Source organism: Entelurus aequoreus, linkage group LG04 (assembly GCF_033978785.1).
Source record: "Entelurus aequoreus isolate RoL-2023_Sb linkage group LG04, RoL_Eaeq_v1.1, whole genome shotgun sequence".
Lineage (NCBI taxonomy): Eukaryota > Metazoa > Chordata > Actinopteri > Syngnathiformes > Syngnathidae > Entelurus > Entelurus aequoreus.
Window position 1 is genome coordinate 61,765,401 of NC_084734.1, and position 15,579 is coordinate 61,780,979.

General features: G+C 39.8%; 1 protein-coding gene across 1 annotated transcript; it reads left to right on the forward strand.

Annotated features, from left to right (window-relative positions):
* The first annotated feature begins 4,386 nt into the window (after positions 1 to 4,386).
* Positions 4,387 to 11,995, forward strand: LOC133649217 (homeodomain-interacting protein kinase 1-like). The gene is made up of 6 exons (XM_062046049.1): positions 4,387 to 4,454; positions 4,816 to 4,939; positions 7,167 to 7,277; positions 9,612 to 9,686; positions 9,783 to 10,074; positions 11,802 to 11,995. Exons 1-6 carry the CDS (start codon positions 4,411 to 4,413, stop codon positions 11,993 to 11,995), a joined length of 840 nt encoding a protein of 279 aa, XP_061902033.1. The 5' UTR covers positions 4,387 to 4,410.
* Positions 11,996 to 15,579: the final 3,584 nt, after the last annotated feature.

Consider the following 15,579-nt stretch of genomic DNA (forward strand, 5'->3'; position numbering starts at 1 on the left):
CTACAGTATGCCATTTGTGTAGTTTTTAGCCTCAACCGAAGTGAACCGAATGCTTGTGCTAACAGGGTAACACTAAATCTGATGTGTTTGTGTTGTCGCCGTGAGTTAAACACTGAAATGTATTATTATTTGTACAGACTATTAGGCCTTTTTCCGCCGCAGGAACTTTTACAGGAACTTTCCCATTTACTTAGGTACAATAAATACCCCCCTGCGTTTTCACCACAAACTACCTAGGTAGATTTAGTTCCACAGGAAATACTTTTAGTCCCTGCCAGCGAAGTGGGATTTTTCTATGGGCGGCCTGTGCCGTTAAACGCTGATTGGTTAAACATAGTTGAGGCGTTCCTAAAAAACAACGACCACCGTTACAGTATGTTATTATTTAGAAACTTAATTTCAATTTGTGAAGCTATGAGCAGTAGAGCTACTCTTTTTAACATATATACAGAGGAATATTCAGCACTCCGCTTCACTTTGTTTTTAAAATCATTTTGATTGCTTTGTATTTAATTTACTTGCGCTTAGTAAAATAAATATGCCATATTATTGTCTGTTTATTTACATGGCATCAGCAAATGTACTGCACCACTCACTCCCCCATATGTCATAAAAGCCTGATTTTTATAAACTACCCTGAACTGGGATATGTGGTGGAAAGACAAACCAACTCCCCAAATCCCTGTCTGGCTATGCGTGGAAATGAAAGGATATCAGTCCACAAAAAAGTACATTGGGTCTTATTTGTGATCCAATTCTGACATCTGGTGGTTAAACAATATACCTAAATAACAAGTGAACATTTCAATATTTTGCATGGAATATGGAAACAGTCATAAATCCTTTTGTATTTTCACACTTTAGCTTGAATATTTTAAAATTAAGAATCTTATTCAATTACAGTATACCTTTCGGATATACTAAAAAACAACAACATTGGAGTCATATCGTATGAAATGTATTGTATCATTTTACAGTTTCTACTAATTGCACTAACTTACTGGAAAAGTCACAGTCCTGTTATCATAAAGTCACCAAGTAATTCAAATGTGTACAGTAGGTTGATCTTAATTGTTGTAATTGTAATTAATTATTAATAATGATGTTTACAATTCAGTAATATTGTTATTGTATGTCTAATTCCTCAATATGGCAAACATTTTTACTAACACTTTAAATTAGTTGCTTATTAACATGCAAATTAGTAACATATTAGCTGTTAATTAGTCATTATTAAGTACTTATTAAGTACCTATTAATGCCTTATTCTGCATGGCCTTATTATACAACCAGTAAGCCATTAACTAAGTCTTCCGTAACCCTAACCCCGACCCTAACCCTAACCCTACCCCCAACCCTAAACCTAACCCTAAACCTGACCCTGACCCTGACCCTTACCCTAACCCTATGTTAATAAGCAACTAATTAATGGTTCATGTGTTCCGCATACTAAAGTGTTACCCATTTTTTTAACCAAGGAGTGCTTATTTTTTCAAGATTGTTTCCCAAGAACAAAAATAGTGAATACTTTTAAGTTTTAAAAAGCAAATCCAATAGGTGTTTAAATATCCGTGTTCTATTCAAAAGAACATGAGACTTTGCACATGGGCTTGTTTGCTGGTTTGGCAACTTACTATCTGTGTTGTTTGCTGAGAGAAGAGCTTGATGAAGATAGCTGTATTGCTCAATAATCACTATATTCTATTATCTATTCCTAGACATTTAACGAAACCATACCTCTAGTGACTTTGAACTCGATCACTCACAAACAAGGCATCGTTCTCCTAAAGCCATGAACATCATGATTGATGACATCATTACATAACTTTGAAATTAAAGTCACCTAAAGGTTAGATATCCAGGTTTACTGTCATGAGTTAAAACATGCATGATTCCATACATAGACATGTTATGTTATGAAATGTACAATCGATATTTTTTTATTAAAAAATGGTACTAAAATGAATTGACCAATAAAATCAGAATGACCCAAAAGATCCCAGTGACTTTGAATTTGAAAGGTACACACATTATGGTACCAAGCCTTCTTTTAATTTGATACAACTATTGAAACTATCAAAAATAGAGCAGAATTGTCTTAACTTTTTCTATTTTTCACCAGAAATTCTTCCTCAAAGATATAAGACACTAAAAATCTTGGGAAAAGGCAGCTATGGAGTTGTTATCAAGTGTTTGGACCGGGAATCAAAACAAAACATGGCGATTAAGATTGCCAGGCCAGGGAAGAACGTCCAACGAGAGGTGTGTTGTTGCTTCTGTGTCTCATCTTTATATCACTTGAAAACTGAAAAGTAAAGAATGGGTCTAGGTTAAAAGAAAAATGAAAAATAATTAGGGTTGCTAACAATATTTACCAATTTAGTTTTAAGCCAAAAACAAAAAAATATAAAAGTGTTTAAAAATAACTTTCACTTGTATATTTTTTATACATTTTAGTGGTTGGTCACAATAACATGGTTATTGTCTGTTCTGTAGTTCTACAATTAAACTGAACATTTTTATTTTGTATATGGTAATTCTACAACTCACTTCACAATCCTGGAGTGAAATTACTTTCTATGCAGTATCGGGGCATTAAATATGTGCAATTTACTGTAGGATTTGAATATTGGCGTTCAAATTTTATTTTTTATTTTAATCTGTTTATGGGATTTCCGGCTTCTTTGGCGCTAAAAAAAACACTAACAACTTAGAAATGTAATGGAAATATTTTATATTTGATAGCATGTCCTCTGTAGTATCACTTCTTAAAGGGCGTTCACACATTGGTGGTTTAGATGACAGGTCGGCAATTCACTGTTCTCCGCCAAAGAGCACAGCGAAAAAATGTAACATGTTTGATTTTTTGGGGGCGAATACCCACGGTTCTCAGGGATTTGCCCCCAAAAATCAAACATGTTACATTTTTTCGTGGCGGTCTTGGCAGTTTGACATGGGCCCTGTTCAAAACGTTTTTTGCCCGTGTAAAGAACGGCAGCCCCCGTAATTGCACCACACAATCCTACATAATACTGTGATAACACCGACATAATCCGCCTGTCACATTTTCCTCTTGGACTTTCACGTTGTGATCACGAAAACTATACGGTGGCGGCGGGGTAAAATACAGAGGCATCACATCATCACATCAGTGGCACTGCAGTTGACGCGGATTAGAGGGTGGAGAACTTTTCTGCATTTCGGGGAGATCCGTGGTACTATGGCGCCGATCTGTGTTGGTGCTGTGTTTGAAACGTGTTAAGAAAGGCTTTGTGCCATCCTTGGAACACAGTTCAGTGATGTGCAAACTATTCAGCTAAACTATTTCAGTTTCTCTTCTTTGTAATGCAGAGGAATATCTTGAAACTGTATGTTCTGACCTTGCGAGCTATGGTTTCGGCACTTCTGTGCATGGATGGAATCTACTGTATATACATATTTATATACATATGTACTATATACATATTTTCTTAAAAAGGTTGTTACTCTTCTTAGCTCTACTTCCTTGCCAGTGTGGTCAGCCTCAATGTAGTTAAACTCTTTGAAGTCCAGGAACGGTCAGTAAAACACATGCTGTCAGAAATGTGTGCATTCAGGAATTTGTGAAGGCAGCATAAAACAAATAAGCAATAACACAAAAAGTTCAGCATGCGGTCTCAGAGATCCACACAAGACATGTTGTCATTGAACTCCCTTATGACTGTGAATCTTCTCACCTGGACTTGGACTTTGTCTTTCTTCGACCATACATCTTCAGGATTGTTCCTGTGTGCTATCACAGGTTTTCATTGTGTAATCATCAACTCAAGACTTCTTCTGACTACCACCAATTATATGTCCGTACTTTATTTGTTCAGTTGTTTATCAAGCAACCGACATGGTTTTGGAACATGTTTTGTTGTCATAGTTCCAGCCGATATATGGGATTGATGAGCGGGTTAAGTAAGTACAGCTGTCTTCCTGTTTTAACTGTTTCAATCATGCTGCTGCCCAAAATCCCAGCATTTGTTCAGTTTCAAGGCCCATCAGTCCTCAACCAGTAATTTGGAAATATGATTTTTCATTAAATTAATAAGCAAAACTGCCAAAGAAACATTACATAAATATATATATATTAACAAAAGTTGATATTGCTCACTTTTGTCCAACACAAACCTTATTGTAAAATCTATATTTCCACAATACCTCAGTTTATAAGCACAGTACACAATGTAACTAAACTCTCTATAGTTTAACATGCTCCAGTTAAAAATTTTGAACTTGTGTGTTTCCAGGCATCCATACTACGGATGTTAATGGACATCAGACTGGACCGGGACAATATTGTCAAGTTTTATGGAGACTCTTCTGGTGACAAGTATTTAGTCTTTGAAATGTTGGATATCAGCCTGTCCCAATACTTTGAGGCAAATGGTCGTATCCGACTTCGGGACATCAGACCCATCATTCAGCAGGTACACTCGCTGGCGAGGTTGGATAATTCATATTTTATTTATCACATTTGTTTTTTTTTGTTTATACCACCAATATCTTCCGTCATGGTTCTGTTTAGCTAGCTACTGCTTTTGATGCACTCAAAGCTGTGGGAGTGATCCATGGTGATGTAAAACCAGATAACATAATGCTGGTGGATCATGGACAGCAGCCATTCACAGTGAAGCTGATTGACTTCAGTGTGGCTCTGTGTAGACATGAAGCTAAGAAGATCAAAACTAGACAGGTTCCTTATTTCAGGTCGGCTCTATCGAAACAGTTGTTGGTATTAGATTGTCATTGTGGTTATTCTTTACAAACAAGTGTTTATTTTTCAAACAGGGCTCCAGAAATAATTTTTGGACTTCGCTACTGTGAGGCTATCGACATCTGGTCACTGGCCGTTGTGGTAGTAAGGATGGTGCTTGGAATTTATCCTTTTATGAGAAGCACAGACTATGAATTAGTAAGTATGTTACTTAAGTACGTTACTTTTAGGCTACCTTCACACTTGGGTGGTTGGGTGCTCTGGTCCAGACCATAAATGTTTTAAAAATATATTGTTTAGCTGCAGTAAAAAAAAAGCTGGGGCACTTCATAGTTCTAAATACCAATCTTTGGTAAAGATTAGCAAAATATATATATTTATTTTAGTGTTTCACTTGTTCCTAATTTCGTTATATAAAGTTTCGTTGATGTGTTTTTTCACTGTATTTATGGAAATGTACCAAAAATATACACACTCTAATTGAAAATGTCTTTGTTTTGTAGCAATCTGCTGAGCATAAAAATATATCTAAATAAATAATTAACAAAACTCAATCAATCACAGTTTACTTATACAACCCTAAATCAAAAATGTCTCAAAGGGCTGCACAAGCCACAACGACATCCTTGGCTCAGATCTCACATGAGGGCAAGAAAAAATCCAACCCAAACAAAATCAATAATTTTTTACATTATAAATTAATTTCACACTTAGAGTATTTTCAGAATAAATCAACTTGAGCAGCAACATAAAATCCAACCAAAGGAGTCACTTGTTAATCAATAGATCTGTCTCTTTTCTGGTAGCTATAATTCCAGTCAGTATCCCATCAGTAGTAAAATGACATTAACTGTGAGACACAGTGGAAACCTAAAATCAAAAGTTAAAGGCCTACTGAAATGATTTTTATTTATTTAAACGGGGATAGCAGATCCATTCTATGTGTCATACTTGATCATTTTGCGATATTGCCATATTTTTGCTGAAAGGATTTAGTATAGAACAACGACGATAAAGTTCGCAACTTTTGGTCTCTGATAAAAAAAGCCTTGCCCCTACCGGAAGTAGCGTGACGTAGTCAGTTGATCGCCTCCTCATATTTTCCTATTGTTTTCAATGCAGCTAGAGCGATTCGGACCGAGAAAGCGACGATTACCCCATTAATTTGAGCGAGGATGAAAGATTCGTGGATGAGGAACGTTAGAGGGACGGACTAGAAGGCAGTGCAAGACATATCTTTTTTCGCTCTGACCGTAACTTAGGTACAAGCTGGCTCATTGGATTCCACACTCTCTCCTTTTTCTATTGTGGATCACGGATTTGTATTTTAAACCGAGAACGCGAAATGGACATTCACAGTGACTTTTATCTCCACGACAATACATCGACGAAACACTTTAGCTGCGGAGCTAACGTGATAGCATCGTGCTTAACTGCATATAGAAACAAAATAAATAAATCCCTGACTGGAAGGATAGACAGAAGATCAACAATACTATTAAACCAGGGACATGTAAATACACGGTTAATGCTTTCCAGCCTGGCGAAGGTTAACAATGCTGTTGCTAACGATGCCATTGAAGCTAACTTAGCAACTGGACATCACAGAGCTATGCTAAAAACATTAGCTATCCACCTACGCCAGCCAGCCCTCATCTGCTCATCAACACCCGTACTCACCTGCGTTCCAGCGATCGACGGTGCGACGAAGGACTTCACCCGATCACAGATGCGGTCGGCGAGACGGAGGAAGTTAAGGTGAGTTCCGCGGCTAACGCGTCTGCTATCCATCTCTGTCTTCCTGGTTGTGTTGCTGTAGTCCGCCGCTAATACACCGATCCCACCTACAACTTTCTTCTTTGCAGTCTCCATTGTTCATTAAACAAATTGCAAAAGATTCACCAACACAGATGTCCGGAATACTGTGGAATTATGAGATGAAAACAAAGCTATTTTGTATTGGATTCAATGGGGTACCGATACTTCTGTTTCACTGGCTACGTCACGCGCATACGTCATCATCCAAAGGCGTTTTGAACCGGAAGTTTAGCGGGACATTTAAAATTGCACTTTATAAGTTAACCCGGCCATATTGGCATGTGTTGCAATGTTAAGATTTCATCATTGATATATAAACTATCAGACTGCGTGGTCGGTAGTAGTGGGTTTCAGTAGGCCTTTAAGGTGATAACAACCTCCACATTGTATCAATTTCTCTCGCTGGGAGGAAAAACAATGTTTAAGGTTTATTTATTGAATTTTTCACACAGGGCATGCCCAGTTTTACAGGACCCATGTTTTTTCTTGAAGGTTGATGTTTGGAAATCTTGTTTAACTTCCTTGCTTTTAGCAAAGTTGTTTTATAATCTTTTACAAATATGATCATATTATTATTATTACCATTATGTTAATGATATCTGTTTAGCTGGAATGCATGATTGGTGTCCGTGGACTACCACCACAAAATATTCTTGATGCGGGAAAGACGACAACACAATATTTCAACAAGACAGATTTGGGTCAATGGAATTTTAAGGTAAGTTAAGAGTTTGTATTATTACTCTGAGATTAATTGTATCCCAACATTTTCTGCTGAGACATCAGCTTTCGCATTTTAAAAACATGTTTCAATGCTTTGACGTGTACAAATAAGGCGACTACATTTGATGTACAGTAGATAAATCTGGAATTTTAGATCTGTATAAGTGAGCTGACACAATTGTGAAGTGACCAATAGCGACCCACGAGCATCCTTGCGATAGCACAGTGTTACCTTGGCTTACAACTTTAATTATGTGATGGAGATCATAACCCAAAATGCTTGGATTTCAAATATAGTGGGCTCAACTTGTCCAGAAGAAGTTGAGGGTTCGTAGTACAATGCAACTTCCGACAGCCTTGTCACTGCCGATTTGTCCTTAAGCAAGACACTACACCCACTTTGCTATCAATGCCACCCAGACTGGTGTATGAATGTCAATGAATGTTTGGTGGTGGTCGGAAATGCTTTTGGCCACGTCAGGCTACCCCAAAGCAAATGTGACTGTGCAGTGAATAAATGATGGCTTCTCAGTGTAACATGCTTTTGGTTGCTAGAAAAAAGTGCTAGAAAATTTTAATCCATAATTATTAAATCAATGTTTCCCATTTAAATTAACTGAATTTCAATTATTCCGTTGTGCCCCCAGGCCCCCAATTTTAACACGTAACATGCTTTTTGATATGAAAATTAAAAAAAAACAACTTCTGGATCATGTATATTTTGTCACAAACAATACAATTGAATATACTATGGACAACTACAATAGTTTTATGAAGTAATGTTATAATATTGTATAACATTTACTAGAGTTGGGCATTGTATGAATTTAAACTATTCCGATTCTCGTTTTGATTCCAGTTCCCAATGATTCTCGATTCAGATGTTTACAAAGGCAGGGTCATGGCTAATTAGAGCTTCATTGGATGAAAGGTCCACTTTTATTAGCTAAAAAAAAATGTCCCCTTTAGAAATACGAAACCAACTATAAATATATGAATTACTTACCTGCTAACCGAAACAGGAAAATATTTAAAGACCAGTCTGATTGATACAAATATTTTAAACAAAAATTAGAAAGAGACTATTAAACAACATTATCTCATTTATTTATATACTTGCCTGATCTGTTTGTTTCGATGTTCATGTTGTCGCAATCGTGTTATTTTTAAAAAACCACAGAGTAACATTTTGGGTATACATATTATGTTAATGTGTCCGATCTGGTGCTGATATTTGAGTTGATCCACCGTATTGGTAATAGCACTAGTATCATATAAGACGGACACAATTTATTGTTTTAGTTATCTGATTTCTGACTGAACATGGCAGGCGTAGCTCGTCTAAGACAGGCACTCTTTGATATCCACACCATGAATTTGTGGGTGTTTTATTGTATTTGTCATGAATCCTTCTTTACACGATATAACAGCCTTTTTTGACAAAGTTAATCCAAACTTTTAAGTATTTCCAAACTGTCCGTTGTTGTTACGGTGATTGATTTTTTTCTTTGTTAATGGCAGCTATTTTTTTGTCATTGTTGTGCGGCTATTTCTTCTTTTTGTTTGGCGGCTATTTCTTGCAGTCAGGCATAAAAAAAAATCAGAATAAATCAATGAAGAATCAAAATGTTAGTCCCATTTTCATTAATCCTCGATGCCCAACCCCAGCTTTACCTTGAAGAGCGGATTTATACAGTAATTCCTTCGAGCTGCTTCTCTCTCAAACACCTAATCAGCAGCTTCTCCATATTGTCATGGATACATATCCTCTGTTTAGAGATTATTTTAACGCATTTGCCTGGCGTCGTTATAGCCTTTATTCAATCATTGACATTCTGTGTCAGTATGGTGCGGACCAACATTGCATCGTTTGTACTGCTTCACCATGTCAGCTACACGCACACTTCGGTCATGTTTTGATTATTTGGTTTTAAATTAAATGAATATCATCTGCTTCTTCTTGTTAGCACTGCCCTTCACACTCACCCACGCACACCCATGGTTGTAAAAATAAAGTTATGACTTGCTATTTGTTAGCTAATGTTGTTGGAAGTCACATACCAGAGTTTTTGGGCAGATCTCACAGGGTTAACTTAGACATTTGTTACCGGCAATTATCAGTGGGGAGGCTCGTAACCTGAACAATTAGTCATAAGACAGCTCCGATCCTAAAATAAACTTGTGAGCCGGGGCACTGTAAGCCAAGGTACCACTGTACTATATGTAACTATCTTTACAATTGCTTTTGCCAAATATTTACCTGATCTTTTATTGCTTTTCTAGTTACTTCTTTAATCAGTTTTCTGTAACACTTCTATATTTGTTTTAGACACGTAGTGAATACTCAATTGAATCAAACGACACAAAAAGTAATAAGATATACTCCCTGGAAGAAATGATAAAGGTCGGTATCGAAAAAATCAATAACTTACTCAAACTGAATATAATCTATAATGGTATCACTCCAAGCCTGACTGTTGAAATATGTTGCTTAAATTAGATGTTTCCAGAGAGAGACCACGAGGTTGACAGATTTTTCAAGCTGTTAAGAGCAATGTTCAAGTGGGATCAGAAAGCAAGAATTACACCAAGTCGAATCCTCCGGCACCCATTCATCTGCAACAGTTCCCAACTGCCCAACCAGTCCACCATGAAGCACAGGCGCAAAAGACGTATCGCTGCCTGTGCTGCTCATGTGGCCGACAAACATACTTGCAAAACAAGGAATATGCACTGCATCAAACGTTTATTCTCCTGGATGAAGAACAAACTTCTGCTCTTACTTCTGGAAGGTGCAAGTGTAGTGAAGATCCAGTAAATCACATCTGTGTTGTTGGAAATGTGCATGTTCATGCCTTGTTTATGTGGGTTTTATCCTGTACAAAACATATCTGCCATTGCAAAAACATGCCAGGAATGACTTTGGGAATTCTACATAGGTAGTACTCAGTCATATTGTAGTTGTTAAAATGCACTGTTCTTTGACCCATGTTACTTGACAAATCTATAACTGTGTAAAAACAGAAAAAAGCTACGTCTTCATGTTCACTGCACAAGAACCAAGTGGTTAAAATGTCTGGTTGAATCAGAATTTAACATGTTCTTGTTTGGCAATTAACTCCAGCTAAAAATAAATTGAGTTAGCATAACAAACTAGTGCTATAGTAACGCTGTAGGTTCAATGACGTTGTACTTTAAAATCAAATGCAGAGTGGTGCAATAAAGTTACCAAAGCATAAAGTTACCAAAGCTATGCACAGAAAGACCAAAAATGACCTTGCAGCTAGAAATCGGTACCAAATTTTGTAATTGTAAAAGGTACTGAACTGTGTCAATACTACCAGGCACCAATTCACATACAATTGAACAGTGTCTATTTCGACACCTTTGTGGCACGTGACTCCTTTCTGAGCTGCCACCTTATTGTAGTAGAGAAATGTGCATGTCCCAATTATCCTAGGAGCTAAAACAAACAGGTCCTGTGAGGGACCAGACAAAGAGCAACTCCAGGACCTTTATGAACAAAACACGAGGACTCAGATTTCCCTCGCCTGGACGTGGATCACCTCAGGAGCTAAGCCCGGAGGTTGGGCCCGATGGCAAGGGCCCCATTGCGCCCGGCCCGCAGAGGCAACATAGGCCCCCCTGCCAATGGGCTCACCACTCATAGGAGGGGGCATAGAGGCTGGGTGCAGGGTGAGCTGGGCAGCAGACGACGGCAGGGTCCTTGGTGGTCCGATCCTCGGCTACAGAAACTAGCTCTTGTATCGTGGAACGTCACCTCGCCGGAGGGGAAGGAGCCTGAGCTGTTGCGCGAGGTGGAGAAATTCCGGCGAAATATAGTAGGACTCACTTTTACGCTCAACAAGGGTTCTGAAACCAGTCCTCTCGAGAGGGGCTGGACTCTTTTCCACTTTGACGTTGCACGCAGTAAAAAGGCGACTGGCTGGGATGGTAATCTTGTTGCCCCCCTGGCTCAAACCCTGTACATTGAAGTTTAACCCAGTAGATGAGAGGGTGGCTTCCCTCCGCCTACGGGTGGAGCACGGGTCCTAAATGTTGTTTGTGCTTATGCACCAAACAGCAGCTCAGAGTACCCATTATTTTTAGATTCCCTAGAGGGAGTACTGGAGAGTGCTTCCTCAGGTGATTCCCTTGTTCTGCTGGGTGACTTCAACTCTCACATTGACAACGACAGTGAAACCTGGAGAGGTTTGATTGGGAAGTTGTTGGACTTTTGTGCTCGTCACAAATTGTCCATAATACACTCCATGTTCAAACATAATGGTCTCTGTACATGCACTTGGCACCAGGACACCCTTGGTCTTGGTTCGATGATGAGACCTTGTGGTTGTGTCATTGGATTTGCGGTCTCATGTTTTGGACACTTGGGTGAAGAGAGGTGCGTAGCTTTCTACCGATCACCACCTGGTGGTGAGTTGGCTCTGATGGTCGGGGAGGATGCCAGACAGACTTGGCAGGACCAAATACATTCTGAGGGTCTGCTGGTAATGTTTAGCAAAGTCTCCCATCAGAGAGAGTTTCAATTCCCACGTCTGGAAGAACCTTCATCATGTCACGAAGGAGGAGCTGGACATTGAGTGCGAGTGGACCATGTTTCAAACCTCTATTGTCGAGGTGGCCGATCAAAGCTGTGGCTGCAAGGTGGTTGGTGTCTGTCGTGGTAGTAATTCCAAAATGTCGTCAGGCTGAAGAAAGAGTCCTATCGGGTCCTTTAGGCTCATGGGACTCCAGAGGCAGCGGACAGGTACTGCCAGGCCAAGCGGTGTGTGGCTTCGGCAGTCGCAGAGGCAAAAACTTGGACATGGGAGAAGTTCGGGGAAAACAACATCCGGACGGCTTTAAAGGTATTCTGGACCATCATCTGCCGGCTCAGGAGGGGGAAGCAGTGCACTGTCAGCACAGTGTTTGGTGGGGATGGTGTGCTGCTGACCTTGAGCCGAGCATTGTAGCAGCCCCTCCCCCCCCCCCCGCCCCCCATAGACAACAATGGAAGCCCGGACCCGACGGTAGTGGCAGAAGTTGCTACATGGAAGCGGTGCGAAACGACCCTGTGATTCTTCCATCAACGGTTTGTCGCCAAAGCCTGACGGTGTGTTCCTCCATGCGCCTTTACGGCTCCCGGAAACTCCAACGCCAGCGTTTAGTAGCGGCTTGGGGCGCCGGCAAAGCAAGCAAGCTGCTCTTCATTGCTGACCCGTTGTCAAAGAGACGTTTCCTGGTGGACTCTGTTTCGAAAGTCAGCCTGCTTCCTGCCACGGACACGGACAGAGCGGCCGGTGGTGGCGGGCCACAGCTGAGTGCCACTAACCGCCCTTCAATCAACACTTTCGGGTCCAGGTTGGTGATTGTGTGCTTCCATGTATGAAAATTATGTTCCCAGTATTGGCGTAGATTTTCTGTGTACTAATGGGTTACTTTGTGATGTTGCTAATCGTCTTTTACAACTTTTTCATTTAAGGCGGGTGGACTTGGACCGTAAAAACACGCTAATTATTTATTATCCTGTGATGTTTTTCAGCGTTTGTTGGCAGATTTTCCGTCTCTAATCACTCCCGTTTTTTCCACCGCAGACACCAAACATGATGTAGAACATTTCATTCCCACGGTGGGCCGGCCGATTTTTGCTCGCGCACGCTGTCTCAACGCAGCTAAATTAATCATCGCTAAAGAAGAGTTCACTACTATGGAGCATTTAGGCATTGTGAGGCGCTCTAATGATGGGCGCACATGATGCCCAAGACGGACTGTTCCTGGCGACCTTGTGGAGATTTCCGCCGTCTTAATAACATTATCCCGCATAAAATTATCTACCGTCTGGCGCTGCTTTTTTTCGCAAGTGGACTTGATTTGTGGTTATCACCAGGTCTCAGTGCGCCGGAGACATGCCTAAAACCACAGTAATAACCCCGTTTGGGATTTTTTAGTTCCTGCGTATGCTTCTTAGCCGGAAGGGGAGCGCACAAATTTTCAAAGGCTTATGGACTCTGTGTTACGCGACTTTGATTTTTTCTTTATTTATCTTGACAACCTATTACTGGTGAGTCTTTCAGCGGTTGAGCATCGTTCGCACATGACGCAGGTGTTCATATGTCTTAACGAGCACGGCCTGATAGTCAACCCTGCTAAATTTCAGTTTGGGTTGCCAGAGATTGATTTCCTGGGTCACCGCATTTCATCACAAGGCACTATTCCTTTGCCTTCCAAAGTGCAGGCAGTGGCAGATTTATCTGACCGCGCCAGTTCCTTCCCCGTGCTGCCCACCTCCTGCAGCCTCTTTATGGTGCTGTGCGTAACAATAAGGCTAACGATCCCCTCGAATGGACTCCTGAGCGGGTCCAAGCTTTTCAATAGGCAAAGTCCGCCCTTGCCGACGCTGCCATCCTTGCTCACCCAGTTTCCACAGTTCCTGTGGCCTTGATTACGGATGTGTCCGTTGTTGCCGTGGGTGCTTTTTTCAAACAGCTGGTAACGAATGTGTGGCAGCTCCTTGCGTTCTTCATTCGTAAACTGCGAGATAATGAGCAGAAGTATAACGTTTTTGACCGAGAGTTGTTGGCACTCTATCTTGCCACACGCCATTTTCGCTTCCTGCTGGAAGGCTGCTTATTTCACGGCATTTGTTGGCTATAAACGCTGACGTTTGCCATTTTAAAGGTCACAGAGCCTTGGTCAGCACATCAGCAACGTCACTTTGAATACATATTTATGCTTCTACGCAACTGACGTTATGCGCTGTAGTCATACATAAAACAAAATACACTGAAAGAGGATCCAACTGCTAAAGTGTCCAGTTTGGTCCACCAAAACTGTAGACCAGTAAAGTTTTTTTTTGTTAATCTGCAAGGGCAGGTGTGGAGACGTCTAGGACTGGTCCTGCCGCCGCATCTTCCTGGTGGATCTTCACAGGCAAGAACCATTTATGTCGATTGTTTCAGTGTTATAATGGCTAATTGCAGTGTTGCAATGAGAATGTCTAAAATACGACATTTACGCCTTCAGTCCTCCTTTTCTTCCTTTTTTTAATTTTTATTTGCAAACAATGATATTTCACAAAAAACAAAAATTACCAGACTAAAAATTATTAGCCCTCTTACAAACTCCTGCGAGTTAAGATAAGTTGAGACAAGTTTTGGAAGCCATGTGTTCTGATTAATAAAACCTAATTGAAGTCACCAATGAACACTGACTCTATAAGAGGAACCTGTAAAGCAGTGGAGAAGATTCAGTTCATGCTGGATGATTCAGGACTCAAAAAGCATCATGCCAATAACAAAAAAAAATCAGTTTAGACTTAAAAGAAAACTAATCATTGATGCACACAAAGCAGAAGATGGATACACAATGTTATCACAGCATTTTCAATTGTCAAGGAACACCCTCAGCTTCCGCCCAAATGCAGCTGGGATAGGCTCCAGGCCCCCGTGATCCCAAGAGGGACAAGCGGTAGGAAATGGATGGATGGAAGAACTTCAAAGACAGCCACATGGTAGAAAACAAGCCTGGCAAAGGTAGGAAAGTAGGGATGTCCGATAATGGCTTTTTGCCGATATCCGATATTCCGATATTGTCCAACTCTTTAATTACCGATACCGATATCAACCGATACCGATATCAACCGATATATGCAGACGTGGAATTAACACATTATTATGCCTAATTTGGACAACCATGTACGGTGAAGATAAGGTACTTTTTAAAAAAATAAATAAATAAGATAACTAAATTAAAAACATTTTCTTGAATAAAAAAGAAAGTAAAACAATATAAAAACAGTTACATAGAAACTAGTAATTAATGAAAATGAGTAAAATTAACTGTTAAAGGTTAGTACTATTAGTGGCAGAGGTGGGACCAAGTCATTGCTTTGCAAGTCACAAGTAAGTCTCAAGTCTGCCCTCAAGTCTCGAGTCAAGTCCCGAGTCAAGACAGGCAAGTCCCGAGTCAAGTCCAAAGTCAAGACTAGAAAGTCTCAAGTCAAGTCCCAAGTCCTGCATTTTGAGTTTCGAGTCCTTTCAAATCCTTTTAACCACAGACTAATATTTTTACACAGATTGTGTATGCTTTTAAAACGCTGTATTTATTTATTAAAACAAGTGCATTTGAAATTGCAGGAAAAAAAATGGTGCTGACATTGCAATTCATAATAGCACTATTAACCAGTCATTTTAATAGTTTAAACAATGTTATACATTTAACTCATTCCTTTGCAGAATAAACACATTTGCAAAAACAAACATTAACATACTATTGGTTGTATTTTATGAAAATAACAT